Source organism: Triturus cristatus, chromosome 1_1 (assembly GCF_964204655.1).
Source record: "Triturus cristatus chromosome 1_1, aTriCri1.1, whole genome shotgun sequence".
Taxonomy (NCBI): Eukaryota; Metazoa; Chordata; class Amphibia; order Caudata; family Salamandridae; genus Triturus; species Triturus cristatus.
In genome coordinates, this window is record NC_140579.1 from 105,145,625 (window position 1) to 105,171,399 (window position 25,775).

Here is a 25,775-nt window from a genome sequence, read left to right on the forward strand (position 1 = left end):
CTTTACTATGTTCTGTCCTGAGTGGATCCTGGAAGCTGGTTCCCATTAGCACCTTCTGGTGATTTCATTAGGTGGCAAGAGCTGCTTCTGCCTACCTTTCTCAAGAGGTTTGGCTAGTACCAGGATACCCGTCTCCTATACTCAATGGTTCTCTCTTCCTATGCTCTTCTGCGTGGTCTTGTTAAAACACCATCATTCATCATCCCCATGTTCTTGTGCTTAGGTTGGCTCTAGAGGGCAGTGCTTCCTCCCCATGAGCTGGTGCTTGCTTGCTTTAAGTCATAGGGGCTAGCAGTCCTCTCTTGTTGTGTTCCACTTTTTGGAATGGTGCAAGGGATGGTTGAACCTTCCCATGTTCTAATGATTGATTTGGCTGTTCATTTCTCCCTTCCTTGGTACTGGTGCTTGTGTGGTTCTGTGTGCCAGTTCTCCCTTCTTGTGTGTGTGACTGGTATCCCTTTCTTTCTTCTGATACATTGGTTGGGACAGTTACCTCTTCCCACGTTTGTAAGTTGGTTCTAGCAGTCAGTTTCCCCCTCCTCTGTTCTTGTGATGGGGTTGTTTCTATGACACATTTTCCTGTGTTCTGCTGCTTGGGATACTTTGAATTGCCTATTCAGTTCTCCTTTGTACTCATGGCTTTCTGGGATCTTGCTTTTAGGGTGTGGGTCTCTCTTTATCATTGGCTTCTAGGAGCTGACACCTTTGTTTTGTTGCAGGCCAGTCCTACGAGATACGAATGCTGAGCAACGCCAAGGTTAGCAGCGAGTTTCCGGAGTGCAAGAGAATAGTTAAGGTGAGCGAATACAAACTACTCTCTTCATTTGTGGGCTTGGTAATATCGTCATTGATGCACTACCCAATCACAACTAAGATGGTCTGATAGTGATGTCATTGATGCTCCAACCAACCCTCTTCCTGGGTACACTAACTGTGGCATCCTCTGATGGCTTGTGGAAGCCATTCACTCCCCAAAATCATATATAAAAAAGAGACCATGCCTCCAGAAATGCATAGACTCTTTTAAAGGAAGGCACTCCTTCATTTGCATGACAGTCTCCCTTCGGGTCTGCTATATGTTCCCTCAGATTTTAATTTCACACAGTCGTGTTTCTGTCGATCTATTGCAGTGTGGACTAAAGTCATCAGATCAATGGCCTTCATCACAATCAAACTCTCAGAGGTGCCCTGCCCTTTGCTCTGAGGATGCACATCGTATAAGGGGTATGGTCTCCATTTAGGGAATGATTAGCAGAGGTTCGTTAGGGTTTTTCACATTACTCATTTAGCGCCTCCCTAACTTAAGGCACTATGTTGTAGAGGGATTAGAAAGTTACCTCTGATCTGATCACTTGGTTTGTCTTATACATAGATGCTGCTTACATTGATCTCATGTCGGTGGCTTTCTCTCACAGAGCGTGGTCCGTGTCGTTTTCCATGACCGACGGCTGCAGTACACAGTGCGCCAGCAGCTGGAGGGCTGGAAGTGGAGCCGTCCTGGAGATCGGATTCTGGACCTCGGTAAGAGCCACGTGCTTCAGTCCTCCTGGGTGCTGAGAGGTAATACCGATCATGCTGTGTGCAATGCAAGGAAATGCGTTAATTCATGCCAGGGGTCCTCCGTGTAGGTTAAGATAGGGATTTTAATGGTTGATTAGACATATGAATTCCGGTGGTTGGTTGGGTAATGTCTCTTCATAGTGTTTTAGTTGTCTAAGCTTTGAATTGTTAAATTGAGTTAGGGCATGTTTGGGAGCAAGTTAACCATGGGTGATTGTGTCTATGTGCAAAAGTGGTCGGTTTTTTCTAGCTGAACCAAGGTTGGTTGGAACCGGCCTCTATAGGGTTCATTGTTGCCTGGATCCTCATTAGTGTTTGAGACATCCACATGGTTGGTCAGGGTTTGGCTCCCTGTACTTGATCAGTGCCAGATTCTCTGTGGTTGGATCGGACTGAGAACATTGCGGTGGGTTGTGATTGGTCTTCCCCCACCCCTGTACCCAGTTTAGATCAGAATCTCCATGGTTGCATAGGAAAGGACTCCACAACATTGAATGATGTTAACCTCTCCATAGTTTTTAAGAACTGAGATGCACAAAACTGTTGCCATATGGCTACAAATGTTGGTTGGTTGGTGGCAGGCTTGGTATGGTTGATGGGAGTTACGCTCCAGGATATTGGTTTGAGTCAGCGTGCCTAGTGGTAGGCTGGAGCAAGCTGCACGTGGTTGGTTGACATCGGACTCTCCATGGTTGGTTGGGACTTGGCTCCCATACATTTGTTGTATTCTTACCTTCGTTGGTATGATTTCAAATGGTTAGTTTACACTAATCCACTGGTAGTTAGTTTGGGCTGAGCTTCACAACGTTGTTAGGTTAAGTCAACAAATCGCTGATTGTTCCTTGACTCAACTTGTTTGGTTTTCACAAATCTCCATGCAATTGATTGAGGTCAATCCATCTGTGTTAGGTCAAAGCACGGCTCAATACAGTTACTTGCTATCAGAATTTCCATGGGTTGCAGACACATAAGGCTACACATGGTTCAACACTAGGCTCGCACCAGGCACTCTGTAATTGTTTGAGGCCTTGCTCCATGAGGTGGTTGGGGTCAGTAAACAGATGGTTGGTAGGAGCTAAGCTGGGGGCAGTTTGGGGGCTAAGGTTAGAGATGATGAAACGGGAATAGGCAATTTATGGGTCATTGAGATTAAGTTCCCCAATAACTGGTTGGTGCCTAACTCCCCATATTGTGTTTCAGCCAGGCTTCCCATGCCTGGTTGACACCAAGCTGCCAATGGTCCTGTGCTGGTTGATGCCAGGCTGTACACGGTTGTTTAGAGTTAATATCTCTACGGTTCTGTAGCTAGTTGATGCCAAGCTCCCTACGGTTGGTTGGGGTCAAGCCCTGAGGGTTCTGTAGCTAGTTGATGCCAGGCTCCCTACAGTTGGTTGGCGTCAAGCCCTGAGGGTTCTGTAGCTAGTTGATGCCAGGCTCCCTACGGTTGGTTGGGGTCAAGCCCTGAGGGTACTGTAGCTGGTTGATGCACTCTTCTTGGTGTGTTTTAATCAAGCTCTTCATTAATAATCCTGTTTGCAGATATCCCATTGTCAGTGGGGGTGATGGAGCCACACTCACATCCCTCAATGCTCAACACTGTCGACTTTCTCTGGGACCCAATGAAGAGGACATCAGCCTTTGTCCAGGTAAATTAGATGCCTGCCCCTCCTACCACTACTGAGGAAAAATAATGATTTAATTTATTTTACAAAGTATAGATCACACAGAAAGACCATTTGTAGATGGTCCACCTAGATGGGAGCAAGTAGCCAACCTGGCGCCCAGAGTACTGAAAGATCATACTAATGTTTCTGAAGCCAGTGGTGAAAAGTATGAAAAAAGTACATCACAGTGTGTTTTCAGCACTGTTAAACACTTAGAAAACACGCTGATTTGAATATTTGGGTTACCCCAGGTAATCACCTTTCTTCAGCTAAAATTTGAAAGTCCGGATGTCAAGGTTTTTGTCTTCCTCACACCTGTCCTATCCCAAACACATTTCTCAGCTGCTTTTTGGTGCACCCTCATACACCTTTCCTTAGGCCCCACTTAGCATGTTTGGGTATTAAACAGGGCACACGTACTGCCTCAATTCACTCAATTTCAGGGAAAAGTAATTGCTGGGTGATTTGTACTTGGCAAATTCCCTGCAAAGAGTTACGGTGTATGTAGTCACTGCTCCGACTGCCTCCAATTCCACTATTATAGCAACAGAATACCTCAGTCAATTACCGCAGTGTTCCTAGTCTATCATACAAGAATGATGGTACTCCTCAAGACCCTAATGTCCTTCGTCCACTCCCAGATGCAGCTCACAAACGTGCTCCTTAGCATTTCTTCGCAGGGACAGGGGCCCACTGAGACACCAATGACCTTGGTAAAACCCAAGACACAGATTAAGACCAAACATGAAGGAATTTAATTTCCCATTAACTTGCTTTGTATTAGGGACAATTTTATGAGGGAAAAAGCTAAATAAAACCAATGTGTGCCTATGAATCCTGAGTCTTCCACATAAATCTAGAAGGTGGACATTTCAGGTCTATGTTGATAGCGGCCACTGTGGATCCTCTTCCTTTTCATTGACCCCACTCATTCTTCCTTCCATTCTGATGTTTCTATACGCTTTCACTTTGCCAGGAAATTTAGACAAAAAATCTGTTTCTAACTATCTGAATTAAAAACAACAATCTGCAGAAAATTAGTGAACTGTCCAAAATCTGCAAGAAACTAAGAAATCCGGAGGCTATGGTAATTTGTCTTTGCGCAGTTGATGTCTCTGGTGCAGATTTGGTCTATTTCTAGTCAGATCTGCGCTCATAATAAAGTGTATCAGGTTGTGGAGGTGTATCAGATTGTGGTGAACTAAAAGTGGATTTAGTGATACTGGATCTGATCTGGGGAGGGGGATCACATTCTGGTGAACTAAAAGTAGAAAAGTAGATGGTGTGAGATGACCCCACTCCATGGCACTAATGTAATTGTCACCTCCAGGTTCACTGTATCAGCACTGAGTTTACATTGCGAAAGAACGGAGGAGAGAAGGGGGTGCCCTTCCGAGTCCAGGTGGACACCTTCAGGCAGAACGAACATGGAGCATACACCGAGCACTTGCATTCTGCCAGCTGCCAGGTGAAGGTGTTCAAGGTGAGTGTCCTCCATTAGGATTAAGAGGAGCTGAGCATCGGGGGGTGTTGAGTGAGTGGCTAAGGAAGGCGTGGGAGGAGAAGTTGAAATTGGCTAAATGGCGGGCTTTTGAATCCTGGAGGCTGTGGTTCTAATCCCAGAAACTACACTTGAGGTATACAATCTCGGATCATCTACCAACCCCACTTGATGTTCAACTAATTTTAATTGTATAAACATATATATATCTATATATATTATCTACTGGCGGTCGCCAGTAGATAGTTATAGTTAGGACCTATTTTCCATAGGAAATCCGCAACATTCTATTCCCAATAAGTCTGGCGCCGGTTGACGAATCTTCGCAAAATTTTCCAAACTTTTGCCCAGCTCCGCTCCGCTCCTACCCTGAAAGTTTCGTGGTGATTTGTCAAGCGGGGGCCGAGAAAAAAGGGGGGTCCCAAAACGCGTTTTCCCCATGCTATTTCCCATAGGATCTGTTGTCGCAGCTACAGCCCGAACCGCTGAACGGAATTACACCAAATTTGGCACAGAGGTAGTCCTCAGTTCAGACTCATGCCTTTTGCATGAATGGTGTGAAAATAGTACCACATTCTTACGCTCTTATACAATCATTGATACAAGCACACACTCATCCATACATCCACTCTCACAATCACACACTCTCACATATACCCACTTATATACTCTTACACACATATATACTGCCTTTCACATATGTAGTTAGTCACACATGTACCACTGAGATATACATTCAATCCCTAACACACCTATACATACACTCACCCAACCATACAGTCCATCACAGATGCACTCTTAAAACCATGCACCCATAGAATCACCCACTCACACATCTATGCATAGAGTCACACACACCCTACCCACACAAACACTCAAGCACCCATACAGATACTCAGACAACCAATCAATAATAACCCATATAGACACTCATACAGCTATTCACAAAACCATGCAGCCACTTATACACCTACTCACAGACACATACAGACATTCACACAGTTTAGTCACTAGTCTGCAGTAAGATACATTTAATGACTCACTTATAGAGTCAGTTACGCACCTAGAAAATCATCCATTCACACACTTGTACACCCACTCATTCTTCAACAGACCTTTCCCTATATATATTAAACATATTAAAACTGTACAGAAACACATACTCACTGGATGATGTCATCAGTGATGTCATCAGTGATGTCATTTGAGATGTCATCAGTGATGTCATCAGTGATGTCACTGACCATGTCATGAGTGATGTAATATGTGACATCATCAGCAGTGCATTGTGGGGGCGCGAGTTATAGTTAGCTGAACTAACTATAACAGGGGAATTTTTAGGGTTTTGTACGAGGGAAATGTCCAGCTAACTATAACGCCCCTGAAACCTATGGTTTTTTCAGTGAATATATTTCTATGAGGCATTGCATAGACTCGGCGGAGGAGTTGCCACACGGATTGCACACGGGAGTGCCCGAGGTTATTTAAAGTGGTAGCGGGAATATAATAATTAAGACGCCATGTTCGCCGATGCGCTACGAGGCAGGGAAGCGGCAGCATGCACTATGTTTGATGATACCCCCAACAATGAGACAGTTGCACCAACACAAAACGGTGCAGTGAGGGGGGAAAATAACAGTTTAAAGGAACAATTCAGGAAGCTGGAGAAAACCATGCGCGCCGAACAGGCGAAATGGTGGGAGCACAAATCACTATCTCGTTACTTGGAGGTTGGAAGAATCCCGAGGGGGTTAAGAATCATGCTGGCCCCAAGTTATGAGAAACCTGACCCCGCGATGTTAACCGAGTGGACCACTGTTAATTTAGACTCTTCCAGACGATTAGTGGAAGTTCTGGTCAAATATGCTATCAGTGACCAAGCGGCCTTACAAAAGGAAATAGAGGACAGGGAAAAGATTGTTTCAGAATTTGAGGATACACCGGAAAAATCCAAATACAGGGATGAAATGATGGCACGCTTGCGCAGGGATGAGGAAGTGATTAAAAAACGGAAGACCTTTAAGTTCCAAAGGGACAAATCTGATTACGAACAAGGGCGCGTGTTCACGTTTGCAAAGAAATATGATGCAGTTAAAGCTGGAGTACTGGCAAAAGGTCCAAAGGTTCACCCGCGAGCGGATGAGGAACTTGCATCAACATCAACAACTGACCTCAGCTCAGTAGTCGATAGTGAATCTGAAGGTGAACAATTAAAATCTAATCCGAGACTGGGGTTTCAACGAGCGTCGCTTGCTCAAGAAATCAGCTGCATGCAACAGGATCGGAAACAAACCCTGAGACCCCGTGCCCCTGCTGCCTCAACTACGCAAGTGGTAGAAACAGGAAGAACAAAAAGCGCCAGGCAAGGCGCAGGCAAAATCACAAGCGCAAACGGTGGCAACAACAAGAAATCAAACAGAGGATGGAAACGGAGATAATAAACTCCGGTTTGGCCACTAATAAAACTGTAGTCAACCTAACTGATACCAATCTAACACAGGAGGAGACCAATATCCTTGCACTAGGGTTAACATACAGCCCCAAGGCGGATTTTAAATATTCAGAGACAAGGATTGACATTTACAAATTTGTGCGTAAACTCAAATTGCGCAAATTCTTTGCCCTCCAAGGTCCAAGAAATGCACCTGAGGTACAATCACAGGGCTTGGTTGATGGAGACAATATACACAATAATCTTGTGGCTGGCGATGTGGATTTGATCAGGGATTTACAACAGCTCCATAATGAGCAAATAGGAGTTTTGGAAGAAGTGAGCTGCACACCACTGAATAAACCAATGACCAAAACTCCTTTTAAACCCACATCCACCTTTTATCCCCTCATGTTAAAAGACAATCTTGATTCATTCAGTGAAAAGGTTGCAACAGATCTGAGGAACCTGTATTCTTTGACGGCTAGGGCACCAAAGAAATACAGTAAGCAAGACAATCAGTATTTCCAGCTCATGCAGAAATTAAGAACGAATGATAACATCATAGTGCGACAATCAGACAAGGGTGGGAATGTGGTTCTATGGCCCAGGGACCAATATATGGAAGAAGCCCTTGTTCATCTTAACAACCGCAACTGCTACAAATTGAGCACGTACCAGATGATGAATGCAGCACGGCAGGATTGTTACAACAAATTGTTAGCCTGGAAATCGGCAGGCTTAATTTCGATGGATGAGTTTAAATTTCTTAAAGTTGACCACCCTATTACTCCAGTTATCTATTTCATACCGAAAATTCACAAAAGAATGGACAAGCCCCCTGGTAGGCCGATCATCTCAGCTAGGGGTAGCTTGTTGGAAAATATCTCCAATTATGTGGATCACTTTCTCCAAGAACATATGAAAAGTCTCCCATCTTACATACAGGACACTGGGGACTTTTTGAGAAAGTTGGTCAAAGTTCCATGGAGTCCCGATCTAGTACTTATTTCTATGGATGTTACACCTCTCTATACAAGTATTCAGAACTTGGATGGGGTCAGGGCATGTGAATATTATCTTAACCGTAGAGCTATGGGCATGTACTCTCACAATAAGATGTTGCTTACCATGATATCTATGTGTTTAGAGAATAATTTTTTTCAGTTTCAGCATCAGGTATACCAGCAAACGCGAGGTGTGGCCATGGGGGCTTGTTTTTCTCCCAGTTACGCATGTTTGCACATGGGTTACTGGGAGGAGAGGGTCCTCATGGCTAAACACCGCGTTATCATAGAGTCGAATATCATTTGCTGGTATAGATTCATTGATGATTTGTTTTTGGTATGGCGAGGGGATGAAGACAGTGCCAAACAATTCCTTGAAGCAATTAACATCAATGATTTGAACCTGCAGTTCACTTTTGAAATCAGCAATAGGTCAGTCTTTTTTCTGGATGTAGGGATATTTGTTTGTAACAACCAACTGCAGACTAGACTACACAGAAAAGACACTGCGGGGAATACGGTGCTACATGCACTTAGCCACCACCCACAACATCTGATCAATAGTATCCCCTTTGGTGAGATGCTAAGGATGCGTCGTATTTGTAGTACAGAAGCTGATTTTCTTAAAGCACAAAGTGAATGCAGGGAACGATTCAGGGAGAGAGGATATGCAGAATCTATACTCTCTAGAGCTGTGTTGAAAGTTAATAACATTACTAGAACCATGGCACTGGCACCTAAAGTAGCCCCAGTAAACGATTCAGCAGTCATTAACACTGAAGACACACGGATTATACTAACCTTTAGCACACAGCACAGAGCAGTGCGTAAAATTATTAACAGCAATTGGTCACTAATCCGGGCTGACCCAGTGTTGGGTAATTCTCTATCTAAGAAACCCAAGATTGCTTTCAGAAAAGCACGCTCAATTAGCAATTTGCTAGTGAGTAGCAGCCCTGAATTGAGTCAATCTAAATCTTGGTTGGTGGCAAGAAAGGGGTTCTACCGCTGCAATGTATGCAAAGCATGTAGATATGGAGTAAATCGAAAATCATATCTGACTCCATTTCTCCCTGAACCTGTTCCCATCTCCAAATACCTTAATTGCAGGAAAGATTTTGCGGTGTATGTGCTGGAGTGCCCCTGTGGCCTGAGGTATGTTGGCAGTACCAGGCTACAGGTTCACAAGCGGGTACTCCAGCATATGCGAGCAATCACTAATAAGGATTTGACCTACCCGGTGGCACGTCATTTTAAGGAGCACCATGCCAGTAAGCTGGAGGCTTTCAGCTACTGGGTGGTAGACTCAATTCCCACACAAAGAAGGGGAGGGAACCGGGAGGTCTTATTAAGGAGATTGGAAACTGAATATATCCTAGAGTTGGACAGTAAGAGTCCTAGAGGATTGAATTCGAGTGAGGATTTCTACACTCATTTGTAAACTGGATATTCATCACTTAACTATTGTGTGAAGAATCACATAGTTTTAATAAGTCCCAGATGTATGCTGCTATTTCCCTGTTTCGAAAATTGCACTGAATTTTAATGTGAAAGATTTTTTCATATACACTTTTTTGCACATAGGGTTAATGCCAGTCAGTCAGTCAATTGCTTTTATTCGATTAATAAAAATCAGAAAAAGACATAACAAACAGATAATCACATAAAATACAGGACAAAAGTTCATCAATTACAATAGTGATTATAAATAACATTATTGAGATTTAAGAGAGATTAAAATGAACATATTTCATAAATTCAATTCAGAGTTAAAAAATCTAATAAGAATAAAAACACCAGAAGAAGAAACCACCAGTCCTTCACATCAAATCAGTCATAATGGGACTTGGCCGTACGCTGACACGCTTCTTGTTTATGCGAACAGCCGCAACTAGAAAGCTTGCTACATAAAATGCAATGGTAATGCTGGGTAAAAGTTGCAAGAACAGGAGCGCTGGCCGCACTTGTAAGAAACCAGCCTCTTTTAGGATAGGTAACAGGTATTTTTTCCTAATCTGTGCATATTGCTCGCAGAACATAATAAAATGTAGTGTGTCCTGAGTGGAGAAATTGTCACAATCACATGGGGTTGCATTTTCAGGGGTTGCCCATGTGGGAAAAAAACCAAGCACAAGATGCATCAGATTAAAACGGAATTTGATTAGGAGAGACCTGTGAAATGGACTGGATACAAAGGCCAAGTAGGGTTCAAGACCAGGGACAGTTATAAGTGCGTAATTCCTTCTAACTAATGGCTTTTTTAGTTCCAAGTCCTCCCTCTCGGCCATAAATAGTGTGACTAATGCAGTCTTAATCCCCATAACATCCCTCTTATTAATACAATCAGGGGAATTAAATAGCTCTGGTCTGCCCACTGTTACCAGCGTCCGTTTAACGTATGCCAGCCAGGGAATTCTGTGGGCTCTATCCAAAGCAAGGCAATCCTTAAGTATCAGGTGGGTTAAAGAGATTTCCTGATTAAGCCAAGTTTTGAACCAACAAATAACAGGGGTCACTTTAATTAGGTCTGCAACATACCCCACGCCCAACTCTGAGTGTATCGTAAAGGTGGGTGTGGACTGAGGGACGGACAACAGAGATCTTAAAAACATATTCTCCACCCTCTGAATGGAGTCGATATTAGTATAACCGCAAATGGCAGAACCATAGGCGGCTATGGCCAAAGATTTAGCTTTATATACTTTTAAAATAGCCTCTATGGGGCGAGCTCCCAACCGTTTGGCAAAACCAAGTATAGCTGCGGCCGATCTTGCCACAGAGTTGCCTTTTAGTTTATGTTGCGGGCCCCATGTTCCTTTCTCATCAAAGATAACCCCTAAATAAGTAAAAATGGGGACCCTTTTTACCTCGTGTCCAAGGCAAAAGAAAGATTTGGATTTCTTTTTCCTACTGGCCTGACCAGTGATCATGACCTGAGACTTTTGGGTATTAATTTTCAGATCTAAAGAGGTCATGAAATCGCCAAAAGAGGCCAGTAATCTATCGAGGGCCACACCTGAGCGTGCCAGAAGCACGGCGTCGTCAGCATATAGGAGAACTGGGATCTTAGTCTCTCTAACATGCGGAACATCCGCCACTAAATTGTCCAAAGCTGGGTCCAGAGCATTTATATACAGTGTGAAAAGGAGGGGTGCCAATATGCACCCCTGCCTAACACCCCTCTCTGACTTAAAGCAGCTGGTACACCTTCCTCCTTGGGTGACTCTCACCGAGGCTAATAAGCCGCGATGCAGGTCCGCCAAGAAACCAACCAGAGAGGGATCAACCCCCATATCCAGTAGGATTCTCCACAGCTTTGACCTGTTAACCAGATCAAAAGCTGAGGAGAGGTCCATAAAAGCCATGTACAAGGACCCCTCCTTTGCGATGGTGTATTTGCAAATAAGTAAATGACGGTTTAAGCATTGATCCAGCGTGCTCCTGTTAGCCCTGAAGACATATTGAACATTGGATAATATGCCACTGCCCTCAAGCCACGTAGTCAACCTACCCAGGATGACTCTGCCCAAGATTTTAACAGCGGAGTCGATTAAAGAAATAGGCCTATAACAGGCCGGGTCACCCCTCTGACCTTTTTTAAAAATTGGAATAATAATGGACTTAGCCCAAGACTCAGGGATGTTCTTATCTCTAGCGGCATTAAAAACATTTATTAGTATTTTGGCCCAAAATTTAGGGGCAGACTTATATAAGTCTGCAGGGACACCATCTGGACCCGGAGCCTTGTTTTTGGATGTCTCGTGAATAGCTTTTTCCACCTCCTCCTCCCTAAAGGCCAAAACTAGGCCAACCTGGTTAAGAGGTAACATCCCATCTGAGTGCCCAGGTGAGTATAGACTGTACATTTTTTCGAAATGAGCTAACCACTGCTCGTCAGTAATACTACATTCCATAGCCTGGTTCTCACTACCGGAAAAGTATGGGTGATTAACCACTCCTCAGAATTTGGAGCTATCCCGCAGGGTTCCGGGTGACTGTAAGTTATTCCAAGCATCTTCCTTAATCTCATTTTTACGAGCTGTGATGGCCTGTTTATATTGTTTCCTCAAGGATACGATCAATGGTCTATTTCTAGGTGTTTCGTTTAATTCCTTTAAAAGGGCAGAATTCTCCTTAGTACAATTAGTGTCAAACCATTTTTTGCCTATTTGACCGCCCGAGTTGGTTTTTACCAAAAGGGCGTTATTTACTTGTAGGCAAATAGTGTTAAAGGCCTCAACTATCCTTGAGTTGGCATTAGCGTGGTCTAAACATATACCCACCTCCGTTTCAACCTTGGTCAGAACCTCTTGTAGGAAGGTGACCGGAGTCACTTTAGCCCATTTCAGTCTCCTACCGTGGTCTTTTAAGGTAAGGTCTGTGGTTCCTAAAATTTTTATATCTTTAAAACCCAGTGACCCTCCCGGGACAGCCTCTACTATCACGGGATTATGGTCACTGAAAACAGAGTCTTCTACCCTGTAATTTAAAACCGAAGACAAAATCAAAGAAGATAAAAATATGTAATCGATGACTGATCCTGAATCTATTCCTTTAAATGTAAAAGACCTCTGCCCTTCCATACAGCAGCCGGATTCAAAGAGGTTTGAGGAGGCCAAGAGGCTCTCCAAAGCCTCGCCTTGTTTAGTGTGTTCAAAGTGTGTGGGTGATGAATAGGGAGGTCCCCCATCATCGACCACAATACATCCCAGACTGCAAGGATGGATGTTAAAGTCACCCATTAGGATGACCTCGGGACTATTATGTGACGCTCTGAATTTATCCAGAACCTCCCCTAAAGATTCTAGATGCTGGTTTGGACTGACACTATCTGAAGAATTATAAAAATTAATAAGTAGCAGAGTTGGAGAATTTACAACCGCTAGATCTACGACTAGATAGTGATGGGAGCCTGATTCTAGCTGTTTTGCAGATCCTTTCAGATTCAGTGAGACCAAAAGTGCAAGGCCCCCTCTCGCCCTGCCCGCCAGGCTGGGTGTGGCTGGGATATAAAAATGGACATAACCGTCCAGAAAGAAGCTATTCGATGTATCCCAGGTTTCTTGTAATGCTATAATATCATGGGATATAGCATAGCCAGCCCATATCTCGTCCTTGCTTTTAGATCTAATGCCCGCGATATTCCAACTTAAGATTTTACATGTAGTCTTCGTGCAAGACTTATGCGCCACTATGTCTACCTCCCCTCTACCCTTAAACCCACCTATAGGGATATTTGGTATGGGAGACGTAGTAGAAGGCCACCCCTCTGGCGCTGGTCAAGCTAAGGCTACAGGAAAACACAAGTTGTTGATAGGATCTGGGGAAAATGTGGCGGGCACTGGGTTGATTCCCAGTCTCGCCTGGTCTTGACCGGATCTTACAGATGTATTGGGAATAAAATTATAAAAATACCCCAAATCATGTACCCTTATTTCAGACCGATCACATACAAATGAGTGATCGCAAATATAACGCACTACGCGTCTATCCTCAAAGTTAATAATAATAGAGTCCCCTAGGACATCTTTGGGTCTAAGGCCCACCCAACTAACTTTTTGCATATAGGGTCATTTGTAAACTGGATATTCATCACTTAACTATTGTGTGAAGAATCACATAGTTTTAATAAGTCCCAGATGTATGCTGCTATTTCCCTGTTTCGAAAATTGCACTGAATTTTAATGTGAAAGATTTTTTCATATACACTTTTTTGCACATAGGGTTAATGCTTTTATAGATAATATATATATTTTTTATATAATGGTACTGTATATTTATTTGCAATAGGTGTCACGGATGTGACTCTTAGTAATGGATATATGTACCTGCACAAATTTGCACAATTTGCACAGTCACTTTATTGCAACATGGGGTTTTATGGAAGGGCCCACATGGGCCGTATTAAGAAAAAGCAACAAGTCTTGTTTACAGAATTTGATGAGGACTAATTAATCTCGTCTTTTTCTTTATCGTTGCAACATTGTTTAAAAACAATCATTATGGTAAATATCAAATTGCATTATGCAAGCAATCAGGTTAAACCTAATGAATTATTGCCATTTATGTATTTTTATGAGCATTTGTTTAACTATAATAATAATTTTTCATACAAAGAAACCTGCAATCGGCAATTACGCAAGTGCATACAGTATTCAATTGAAAATACGGTGTATTTAAATAGTAATTGCAAATGTGAGGGGCAATGTTTTGCGACGACAAACAAGCAATGTATGTGTTGCATGACTTCTATTTCCATGATTTATCCCCGGTTGTGCATGTGACTCACCTCAAGCATATATAATTGGTGGACCCGTTGTGTTGCGCATCATGTGACCAAGGCCTGTGACGGGCTGAAACGCGTAATGGCGGCGGTGGTGTCTGTTATATTGAAATAAATAATTCGATTCCTTCACCGCACCCTGGGTTTGCTTCTGTTTTTTTGAGGATACGTCTTCAGCTTATGAGACGGAGTTTTGTTATATATATATATATATATATATATATATATATATATATATATATATATATATATATATATATATATATATATATTGACACAAAGGCCACTTCGCGGCTGAATCGCATCTCTCCTTGTGCTTAGGATTGAGGGCGATATTGACTAATGAAGAAATGCCGAATCCTGAACCACTTTGTGACTGTGCTTCCTTGCATGGTTGCATGGTGCCACTGTGGGAGGTGGATTGTTTGGTTCAAGCCTCTGAAGAGAAGCATATGGAGCTTCGAAACGCATCAGGCAATTCCATTACGGAGCGTATTCTACAAGCGGCTCCTCGTTCCTGCCTATCATAAATAAAGCTGCTGATCGAGTGCTACTCACCAGGTGGGCAACCTTTGGAGCAGAATGTAATACGCGGCCGTCCTGCCACAGAGTGTGCACCCCCCGTAATGTTATGGGGGCCACCCGACATGGTAACTATCATGTCGGCAATGTGGGCCAGCAGCGGCAAACAGGATTGAGGACAAGTCCACTTGCAGGGTCCATACAGGACAAGATTTGTGTGCTATCCGGACCACATTTCCCACAATGCACAGTCTCATTTGAGCTTCCAATTGGTGGGTGTGCAATATAAAATGGCGAAGTGGGTTAAGCGTTTGCACACACCCTCTCCATTCCAGCCTCTGAAGAGAAGCATATGGAGCTTCAAAACGCGTCAGGCAATTCCATTATGGAGCAACTTCTACAAGCGGCTCCTTGTCCCTGCCTATCATAAATAAAGCTGCTGATCGAGTGCTACTCACCAGGTGGACAACCTTTGGAGCAGAATGTAATAAGCGGCTGTCCTGCCGCGGAGTGTGTACCACCCAGTAATGTTATGGGGGCCACCCGACATGGTAACTATCGTGTCGGCAATGTGGGCCAGCAGCGGCAAACAGGATTGAGGACGAGTCCACTTGCAGGGTCCATACAGGACAAGATTTGTGTGCTATCCAGACCACATTTCCCACAATGCACAGTCTCATTTGAGCTTCCCATTGGTGGGTGTGCAATATAAAATGGCGAAGTGGGTTCAGCGTTTGCACACACCGTCTTTGTTCAAGCCTCTGAAGAGAAGCATATGGAGCTTCGAAACGCGTCAGGCAATTCCATTACGGAGCAGCTTCTACAAGCGGATCCTCGTCCTTGCCTATCATAAATAAAGCTGCTGATCGAGTGCTACTCACCAAGTGGACAACCTTTGGAGCAGAATATATATATATATATTTATATATATTAAAGCTCCAGTTTTGCCCAAGCAATGAGCTGCACTCCATACAGGTGATAGGTAACAAACCTTTATTCAGGGTATAAACATGCAGGTGGCTGCTGAAAACAATTGACAGCCGTTCCTCAGCATAGCCTGACGTGTTTCGAAAGTCCTTCTTTCTTTTTCAAAGGCTGCATGTGGAACAGGTTACGAGCAGTTCAGGACTTCTTTCCCATTTTATACGGCAGAATTCCACGCCCCCAGATGGGCCAGTCAAATGACCTTGCAGAGCCTTATGGGAATAGTAGTCCCGCATGATATTTACAAGCCCACAGATGGGCCTCTGCAGTCAGCGCATGTTTTCATCCCACGCCGGTATTCCATATAAGTTAGTACATACTCACTCACTGATGCATAGATCTACACACATCGGCTCATTCACCGATATAGTCACTCATACACGCAGTCACTCATCAATACAGCCTTTGATATATGCAGTCATTCACCCATACAGACACTCTCACACTGCCACTGTCCCACAGAGATACTCACACCCCTAGTCAGTCACCCAAAGACTCAATCACAATTGCCATTTACTCACCAATACAGTTTTACACACACCACCTCACGTATTCATACAGATACTAACACTACTGTCTTATACAATCACTGACGCAAGCATACACTTATCTATACCTCCACTCTCACATATAGTCAGTTATATACTCAAACACTCACATATACTGCCTTTCACATATGTAGTTACTCACACATATACCACTGTAACATCCATTCATTCTCCAACACAGCCATACGCACACTCACTTGCCCATGCAGCCCCTCGCAGATGCACTCATGAACCCATACATCCATTGAATCACCCACTCACACATCCATGCAGGGAGTTATACCCCCACCCACCCACCACCAGAGACATACAGGCACCCATATATAGCTACTCAGAAAACCAATCATTAACCCATATAGACACTCATGTAGCTACTCACCAACCCATGCAGCCACTTACATACCAACTGACAAACTGATACAGACATTCACACAGATTAGTCACTCACCCATGCAATCAGTCAGTCAGTCAAATATCTTTATTTCAATAACAAGTATCATAAAAGCATCAAACAATCCATCAATACAAAAAGAAGAGAATACAGACTATTAAAATTAATAAATATAGCAGCACATAAATTAAGACAATCAGAATATAAAGCTATTTCATCATGGATTAAACATTTAATTTTGGATTGGTTAGTTAAAAACACTGAAAATATGGTTAAAAAGTAAGGGTATTTGATGCCACATGTAGGGGTCAATGTATAACAATTTGAATTACATTTATCCTCCTTTTTTGCTCAGCTGTTCTTGCTCACAAGGGTTCCGGATCAAAATCAGGTCGCCCTTCTTTTGGCGCTGTGCCTGATTATTCTTTAATCACAAAAAGAAGAGGGAGAAAAATATATAGTGATGAAAAATGAGTGAAAAGGAGGCGCCTCCTTTTCACTCATTTTTCATCACTAAATATTTTTCTCCCTCTTCTTTTTGTGATTAAAAAGTCTGAGCGGGAGGTCGAAGAGGGACCTGATCCTCTCACCCCTCTGTTCTATTATGTTTCGCTGTGCCTGATTATCCAGGCACGGCCTAGGAATTTGGCGACTCCGCAAACAAAGAGGGTTCTCGAATCAGATTTTAATATATGTAAAGCTACTCGATGATCGAGATTGCTTAGTTGTTCGCAGATTGGCTCAAGCCACCTAGACCTAGCGCTTGCGTACCCTGGACAAGCGAACATAAGATGCTCAACACTCACTTTGGATGCCCCACAAGAAGGGCATTCTTCAGTGGTCTGATGTGGGGGGCGCCACTTCGCAGTAAATTAATGAACTGGAAGTGAACCAAATCTGAAGTGAGTGTATAGTGCCCTGTCTCTTGGGATCTGAATTATGTCCAAGTATGGTTCAAGGCTTTGAGATTGCTTATGCTGAAAGATTTCTTCCGTAAGACTTCACATACTTGGACTGCTAAGGTCTCTGGCGTCTATCCAGCCCCATTAAGTGCGCTTGAGTTCTATCTTACTTGGTGGATTTTGGGTGTTCCAGGATTCCTTAAGGCCAAGAGTTGTCATTAGTGCCTTAACATTGGAAATCCACTTAACCCCTTGTTGGTGTCCAAACTCAATACTTCTGCAAAAGCTTTTGCATAGTTGGCGAGTTCCGGTGTTCTCCTAAGGCGAGCCCAAAAAAGCAATGGGCGAAGTTTTGCCATATCTTTCAAATGGCGCCTGCCCCTGTCGTATATCGGGGGAGTTAGGGGGACGCTCTGAGGCAGCATAATCAGATGCCTAAAGAACTTGTTTTCTGACCTGCTGATCTCATCTAGATTATTGAAACCCAAAAGCTCGGCTCCATACAGAGCCGAGCTAACTGCCTTAGCTCCATACACAGCGAGTGCCGGGGTCTACTGAATGATGAGCGGTGTTCTTTGCTCAGTGCCCCAGCAGCACGCTTGTGGTTCAGAAGCATTTTGTCAAGATGGGGTCTCCACTGCATTTTCCCTAAGAGACGTATCCCAAGGTAATCAATGGTGGTTACTCTCTCTAGGTGTGTCCCATCTAGAATAATATTGTTTCTGAACGATTTATGGGGATTGAATGTCATAACTTTAGTCTTGGATGTTTTTATGACCAGCCCCCGGGTATTGCAAAAAAGTTGGAATCTATTCAGGAGTTTTTGCAGGCCGGCTGGGGTCTTAGAGATCAGCAATGTGTCATCAGCCACCTTCCAATAGATCAAGAGAAGCCTAAATACCTGGTCCACCGTTCCCATGTTGGCCCGGATTCCCGCCTGGTATTGAGAGAGGATGTCTTCCTCCTCAGCCCACGATTGGATTCTCTTCAATATGACCCTGCCGACCAGCTTTTGCATTGCATTGATCAAGCTGATTGGCCTATAGTTGGCAGGATCCTCTCTAGCTCCCTTCTTGTAAATTGGGACTACCCCCGCCCCCTCCCATGATTCTGGGACTGGACATCCTCGAGAGATGGAATTAATCAGAAGGAGGACATACTCAGCCCATTGTGTACGTGACGTGCATCTCCTAGCCCGGACAATATCCTCCCGAATGAGTGATCAACATCCCATAACATGACGAATCTAGTGTATCGACTTATTGATTAATGAGTCCTCGCTTTCATAACCAACCATAATATCTAGTTTAGGGACGTTGACCATAAATACTCTTTTTACCTGTGGAGAGGAAGTATGCGGTGGGTAGTTCCTCATTTGAAGGTTTGCCACAATAGGACGCGTAGCTGTTAATGCGCTTAATTGGGTTGTGCGGTGTGCAGCTGCTTGTGAAGAATCTGGATTCTGGGGATCAGGTTTTCCGGTATCTGCCTGTCCTGTGATGGAAGGCAAGGGTACCTGTTTACGCAACATTGGTGGGAGCGCAAGGATTCTATCACCTGCTTGGTTTCTCTATGCCTGTATGGAGGGGGAACTTCGCTGGGCATGTGGACGCAGTAAACGCTGTTGGACCGGGGGGCATAAAGGGTGCTTGTGTTTGTGCGGGGTATTCCTCTGCGATAGGGTTTTGACCGTATTGGTGAGCTCCTCGATCTTAATTCTCATGACTCCTATATCCAACCTAAGAGAGCTAACTAGCTGATGGAGGTCTTGCAATGATGGAGTCACCTCTTCACTGCTCTCAGTTTTAATTTGTGGCAATAGGGGCATGATCTGAGCCGCCGAGGCGCCAGTAGTGTCTGCCAAAATTGCGAACCTATTTGTGCAAAGTACGTGAAGACCAGGTTGACTACCGCTAGTTATAGTTGGAGTCGTTGGGGCTTGAAGAAGTATGTCGTGAGGAGGGGAATCTACCGTCTGCGCCTCGGCGAATTCTGATGGGATCTGATTACTATGTGTCAATGCTCCGTTCCTGGAGTGCTTACGAAACATGGAGGGGATGGTTGGTGTATGCACTCCGCTGGGACTTTGGGGTAATGGGGTAATGTTTGGGTGTTAGAGTTAGATGTTAATGATTCTGTATCTAGGATATCTTCGCAATCATGAATGAGGGTGTCTATCCTATCCATCACATAGTTATTTGCAGTGCGTTTGTATGTCCTTTTTGCTTTTTTACCCTTCCCTGCCCCCCCCATTTGCACCATTGCTCACCCCCACTCCCTCCATTTCTTTCCTTTTGCCCATTTTATTGTCCTGGTTGAATTAATATGTCACCAAAGTACAATGCAATAGACCCCTAGTCTATCTGGTCACAACGTGCAAGCTTAAACGTTAAACGTTCAATGAGGGTTAGCTTTTCCTACTAAGTCCCAGGGCCATTGGCAAAGATTACAATGATGAATTCATGATAAGTCCCTACTTCGGTAAAAGTGGGCCCAGGTGGAGAAAATGTCACATAACACAGTACCTTTTTGGGTTGAGGATGGTGTACGGCCCAGTCTGGCAGTTGGATGTAAGGGAGGTGGCCCTGCCCTGCCTCTTCCTGGCAATGACGGGCAAGGACAGGCCCGCCCTTGGCCCGGGCTTCGCTCGCACACGTCCCGCGCTGCGGGGGGTGAGGCTACGCTTTTGAGCGTGGTGGAGAGCGCCTCCCCCTCAGCTGCGGTGGCGGGAAGGCATGCGATGCACCCTGGGACTTGGAGTCCCACCAGGGTGTGTGGCAGCCAGGCAAGGTGGAGAGTAAAGCAGGAGGTTACACCCTGGGACCAAAGTCTCACCAGGGTGATGATCAGCAAGACGAAATGGCCGCATAGATGCCCTGGCAAGCCTCACACAGAAACAGCATACCGTGCCGTGGGGGTGAGGAAGCGCTTTTGAGCACAGTGGAGAGCACCTCCCCCTCAGCTGCGGTGACGGGAAAGCACGCGATGCACCCTGGGACTTGGAGTCCCACCAGGGTGTGTGGCAGCCAGGCAAGGTGGAGAGTAAAGCGGGACATTGCACCCTGGGACCAAAGTCCCACCAGGGTGATAATCAGCCAGATGAAATGGCTCCAGAGATGCCCCGGCAAGCCCCGCACAGAAACAGCATCCCATGCTGCGGGGGGTGAGGCAGCACTTTTGAGCGCATTGGAGAGCGCCTCCCCCTCAGCTGCGGTAGCGGGAAGTCCCGCACAGAAACAGCGTCCCGTGCCACGGGGGGTGAGGCAGCGCTTTTGAGCGCGATGGAGGGCACCTTCCCCTCAGCTGAGGTGGCGGGAAGGCACGCTATGCACCCTAGGACTTGGAGTCCCACCAGGGTGTGTGGCAGCCAGGCAAGGTGGGGAGTAAAGCGGGACGTTGCACCCCGGGACCAAAGTCCCACCAGGGTGATGATCAGCAAGACGAAATGGCCCCAGAGATGCCCTGGCAAGCCCCGCACAGAAACAGCATCCCACATGCATTCACTAAGACATGTTTAATCACTCACTTATACAGTCAGTCATGCACCTACTAAATCATCCATTCAGACACTCATATACCCACTCATTCTTCAATACACCTTTGCGTATCTATATATACATTCTTAAACTTTTAAAAATCACCCAGTCTCTGGATGATGGTATCAGTGATGTCATCACTGATGTCATTTGAGATGTCATCAGTGATGTCACTGACCATGTCATGAGTGATGTAATATGTGACATCATCAGCAGTGCATTGCGTGAGTTATAGTTAGCTCAACTAACTATAACGGACGAATTTCTCTGGTTTTGTGAAATGTCAGACTAAATACTAACAATATCGTCCCCGAAACCTGTGTTTTTTTCAGTGAATATATATATATAACCTACTGGCAGTCGCCAGTAGGTAGTTATAGTTAGGACCTATTATCCATAGGAAAATCGTAAAATTCTTTTCCCAATAACTTTGGCGTCGGTTGACTAATCTTCGCAAAATGTTCGTGGGGCGCTCCGGTCAGCTCCTATCTTAAAAGGTTCGGGGAGATTCGGCAAGCGGGGGCTGAGAAAAAAGGGGGGTCCCAAAACGTGTTTTCTCCATGTTAATTCCCATAGGAAACTTTAGACACGGCTACAGCCCGAACTGCTGAACGGAATTACACCAAATTTGATGAAAAGGTTGCCCTTGGTTCAGAAGGATCCCTTTTTGTTAAATGGTGTAAATCCGTTCAGTAGTTCATGAGAAATTAGAAAAAGAAAAAGTTTAAATATCTGGGCGGAGCCTAACGACACATCTCATTGTGAGATCTAATTGGCTCTTCATCCTGGAATTGCTGGCAGCCATCTCTGGACCAATATACATGATACTACCCCATTGAAATGCATTATAGTGAATCGAAGATTTTGAGGGTTACCATAAGGAGAACTATAAAGGGTGATAACAGACTTTAGTTACATTAGAATTCATTTGTTGATGATACCATACTAATTTCAGGAATTGTGGTGTGTTCTAAGGTGATTTTACCCTGTGAAAAACCTTCTGCTGGGATATCATGAATCATGTTTGAGAGAAAACTGAAGCTAAAATGAGAGCAAATTTTCTGTAAATTCACATTATCTTTCTCAGTCATATGAGAATGAAGTCTGTCATTCTAAGTAAATCATGTACATCCAACAAGGGCAGAGACTGTCAGTTAATTCCTTTGTGTTCTACTGCAGCTTCCCAGAGTGTTCTAAAGAACAACTAGAGCGCTAACAGTCTTACTCATGACAAAATTATGGCACCCCTGAAGCCATCTTGATTGGAATAAACTGGTAACTCTTAAAACATTTAATTTAAAAAGGAACGAAATGAGGGGATTCATTTTGTCAAAGAAATTATGGTTAGAGCTGTAGAAACAAAAATTAGGACATGTTTCAAGTGAGATCTCAAATATCTTCCTGTTATATTTCAACAGGAGCAGCCTGTCAGTTAATGCCTTTGTGTTCTACTGCAGCTTCCCAGAGTGTTCTAAAGAACAACTAGAGAGCTAACAGTCTTACTTATGACAACATTATGGCACACCTGAAGCCATCTTGATTGGAATAAACTGGTAACACTTAAAACATTTAATTTAAAAAGGAACAAAATGAGGGGGTTCATTTTGCCATAGAAATTATGGTTATTGCTGCCGAAAAAAACCCGTAACACAACAATCATTAAACAAAAGACTACACAACCCATGAACCATTAGGGGGGTAGTCTCCAACGCAACTATAGTCCAATCATATCACAGTCCATCGTATATAATAGTGTGACGTCCCTTCCGCTTCCTCTTTCTTCGCTGCTCGTCAGTTAAGTGCATTCCTTACATTCTTGGCTTAATCTGACGTTGTTGCTGTTTGTATAGCGGTTTCTTGTGCAGGTTATTATCATTATTGCCTTGGTATTGTTTCATATTCCCTGCGCAGCAGGCTCTTGCCCGAGAGCGTTCGCCCCCTCGCAGTTTCTCCCGCTGTGCGCTCTGCGCGCGGTGAGATCCTGTCAGGCGCGTCTGGTCTGAGCGAGGCAGCTCTATCGAGCGCTCCCGCTGGTCTTTACGCGCGTTTGGGAGTCCGGTCACTCCTTTAGTGTCCGCTTGATTCCCGACCAACTCTCGCCTAATTTTGACACCGCTACGCGGTGATTTCCCCACATGGCCACGTTAGTGACCAGCGCCGCCTGGTTGTGGTAATTGGTATTACGCCTCAGTCTATTCTTATAACAGCTTCGGGGAAAGCCCAGCTGTAGGAGCACCGGCGAGGGGGCTGCCTTAAGGATTTTCAGGGCATTTGTTCTGTGCTCACACCCTCTGCTATCGTGTCTTCTCCAGAACACCATTTTTACTCATCGTACCAGCAAGTGGAGGAGGAATGACCCCCCAACTTCTCCCTCCAGCAGTGGACCAAGCCCTCTCTCTGGCTATTTCTAGGGCGCTGGCTCCTCTTAGGGATCAGGTTGATAAGCTGGCGAAAAGCATCCCTGGGGTGTTCAGTGACCCAGATCTAGTGGTAGCGGGTCCCAGTAGCTCCTAGATGGGGAATAAAAGGGCCGTTAAGCATAACGGGGCACTTGGAAGGATTTGATAAACTTACGGAGACCTTCCTCAAGAATGCACGAACGCTAAAACATGCACCCTGCCCGGAGGAGGAGGAGTCCAGAGAAAATTGCAATGCTGTCACCACTATTGTAGACCCCGACGGCGGGTTTCCCTTGGAGGGAGAGGGTGTATCGGAGAACGATTTCTCCTCTGATGAGGATAAGGACTCGGGCGTCCCTGGCATCAAGCGTCCCACTCCTCTCAGTCCCGGGTTGGGGACGGGGTCCATTCGGACATGTTCGAGCCTACCCAAATTTACCATCCTAGGTCGGCGGAGTGGACCCCTGACACCAAAGTGGCAGAGTATGAGGAGGGGAAAATCCATCAACACCTTGAAAGGGAGGTCAGGAATAGGATGAGGGGAGAATGCCCCAGGCCCTCACTGAAAGGGAAGGTGGCACACACGCCTGAAATTGATGAGAAACTATGTACCTTTTTCTCCAAGTATATGAGGGTTCCCAAGAAAGGAATTGATAGGTCTTGGACGTGGTAGGGCGCTTGACCCAAATTATTCAATTTGCGGAGCATTCAAAAGAGTCAGGATCCCCTTTGTCCATGGATATTGTGGCTGGTTGGGTGCACTACCCTAAACCCTAAAACATTACCCCCTCCACTACCCAAACACCACTGCACTACCCTAAACCCCAAAACACTACCCCCAGCACGACACCCTACAATACCCAAACATAACTGCACTACCCTAAGCCCTAAAACACTACCACCAGCATGACTCCCTACACTACCCACACACCACTGCACTACCCTAACCCTAAATCTACCCCCGCACAACCCCCTACACTACACAAACACCACTGCACTACCGTAAACCCTAAAACACTACCCCCAGCACGACCCCCTTCACTACACAAACACCACTGCACTGCCTTAAACCCTAAAACACTACCCCAGCACGACCCCCTACACTACACAAACACCACTGCACTACCCGAAACACTAAATCTACCCCCAGCATGACCCCCTGCACTACACAAACACCACTGCACTACCCTAAACCCTAAAACACGACCCCCTACACTACACAAACACCACTGCACCACCCTAAACCCTAAAACACAAGAACCCAGCACGACCCACTACAGTACACAAACACCACTGCACTACCCTAAACCCTAAAACACTACCCCCTACACTACACAAACACCACTGCACTACCCTAAACCCTAAAACACTACCACCAGCACTACCCCTACACTACACAAACACCACTGCACTACCCTAAACGCTAAAACACTACACCAGCACTACCCCCTACACTACCCAAACACCACTACACTACCATAAACCCTAAAACACTACCCCCAGCACAACCCCCTACACTACACAAACACCACTGCACTACCCTAAACCCTAAAACACTACCCCCAGCACGACTCCCTACACTACCCAAACACCACTGCACTACCCTAAACCCTAAATCTACCCCCAGCACGACCCCCTACACTATCCAAACACCACTGCACTACCCTAAACCATAAAACACTATCCCCAGCACGACCCCCTACACTACACAAACACCACTGCACTACCCTAAATCCTAAAACACCATCACCAGCATGACCCCCTACACTACAAACCCTAAAACACTACCCCAGCACGACACCCTACACTACCCATGCACCACTGCACTACCCTAAACCCTAAAACACTACCCCCAGCACGACCCCCTACACTACTGCACTACCCTAAACCCTAAAACACTACCCCAGCACAACCCCCTATACTACCCAACACCACTGCACTACCCTAAACCCTAAAACACTATCCCCAGCACGACCCCCTACACTATCCAAACACCACTGCACTACCCTAAACCCTAGAAAGAAAAACCCACCCCATGCCCAATCCC

At 45.0% G+C, this 25,775-nt stretch overlaps 1 protein-coding gene across 2 annotated transcripts in view; it reads left to right on the plus strand.

Annotated features, from left to right (window-relative positions):
- Window positions 1-25,775, plus strand: part of LOC146869657 (transcription factor CP2-like protein 1) — a 126,164-nt gene that overhangs the window by 50,219 nt on the left and 50,170 nt on the right. For both annotated transcript variants that reach the window (XM_085609526.1, XM_085609538.1), the window contains exons 3-6: window positions 720-796; window positions 1,416-1,521; window positions 3,100-3,206; window positions 4,555-4,707. In XM_085609526.1, the coding sequence (XP_085465652.1) occupies window positions 720-796; window positions 1,416-1,521; window positions 3,100-3,206; window positions 4,555-4,707 (443 nt within the window). The remainder of the gene's footprint in view (window positions 1-719; window positions 797-1,415; window positions 1,522-3,099; window positions 3,207-4,554; window positions 4,708-25,775) is intronic.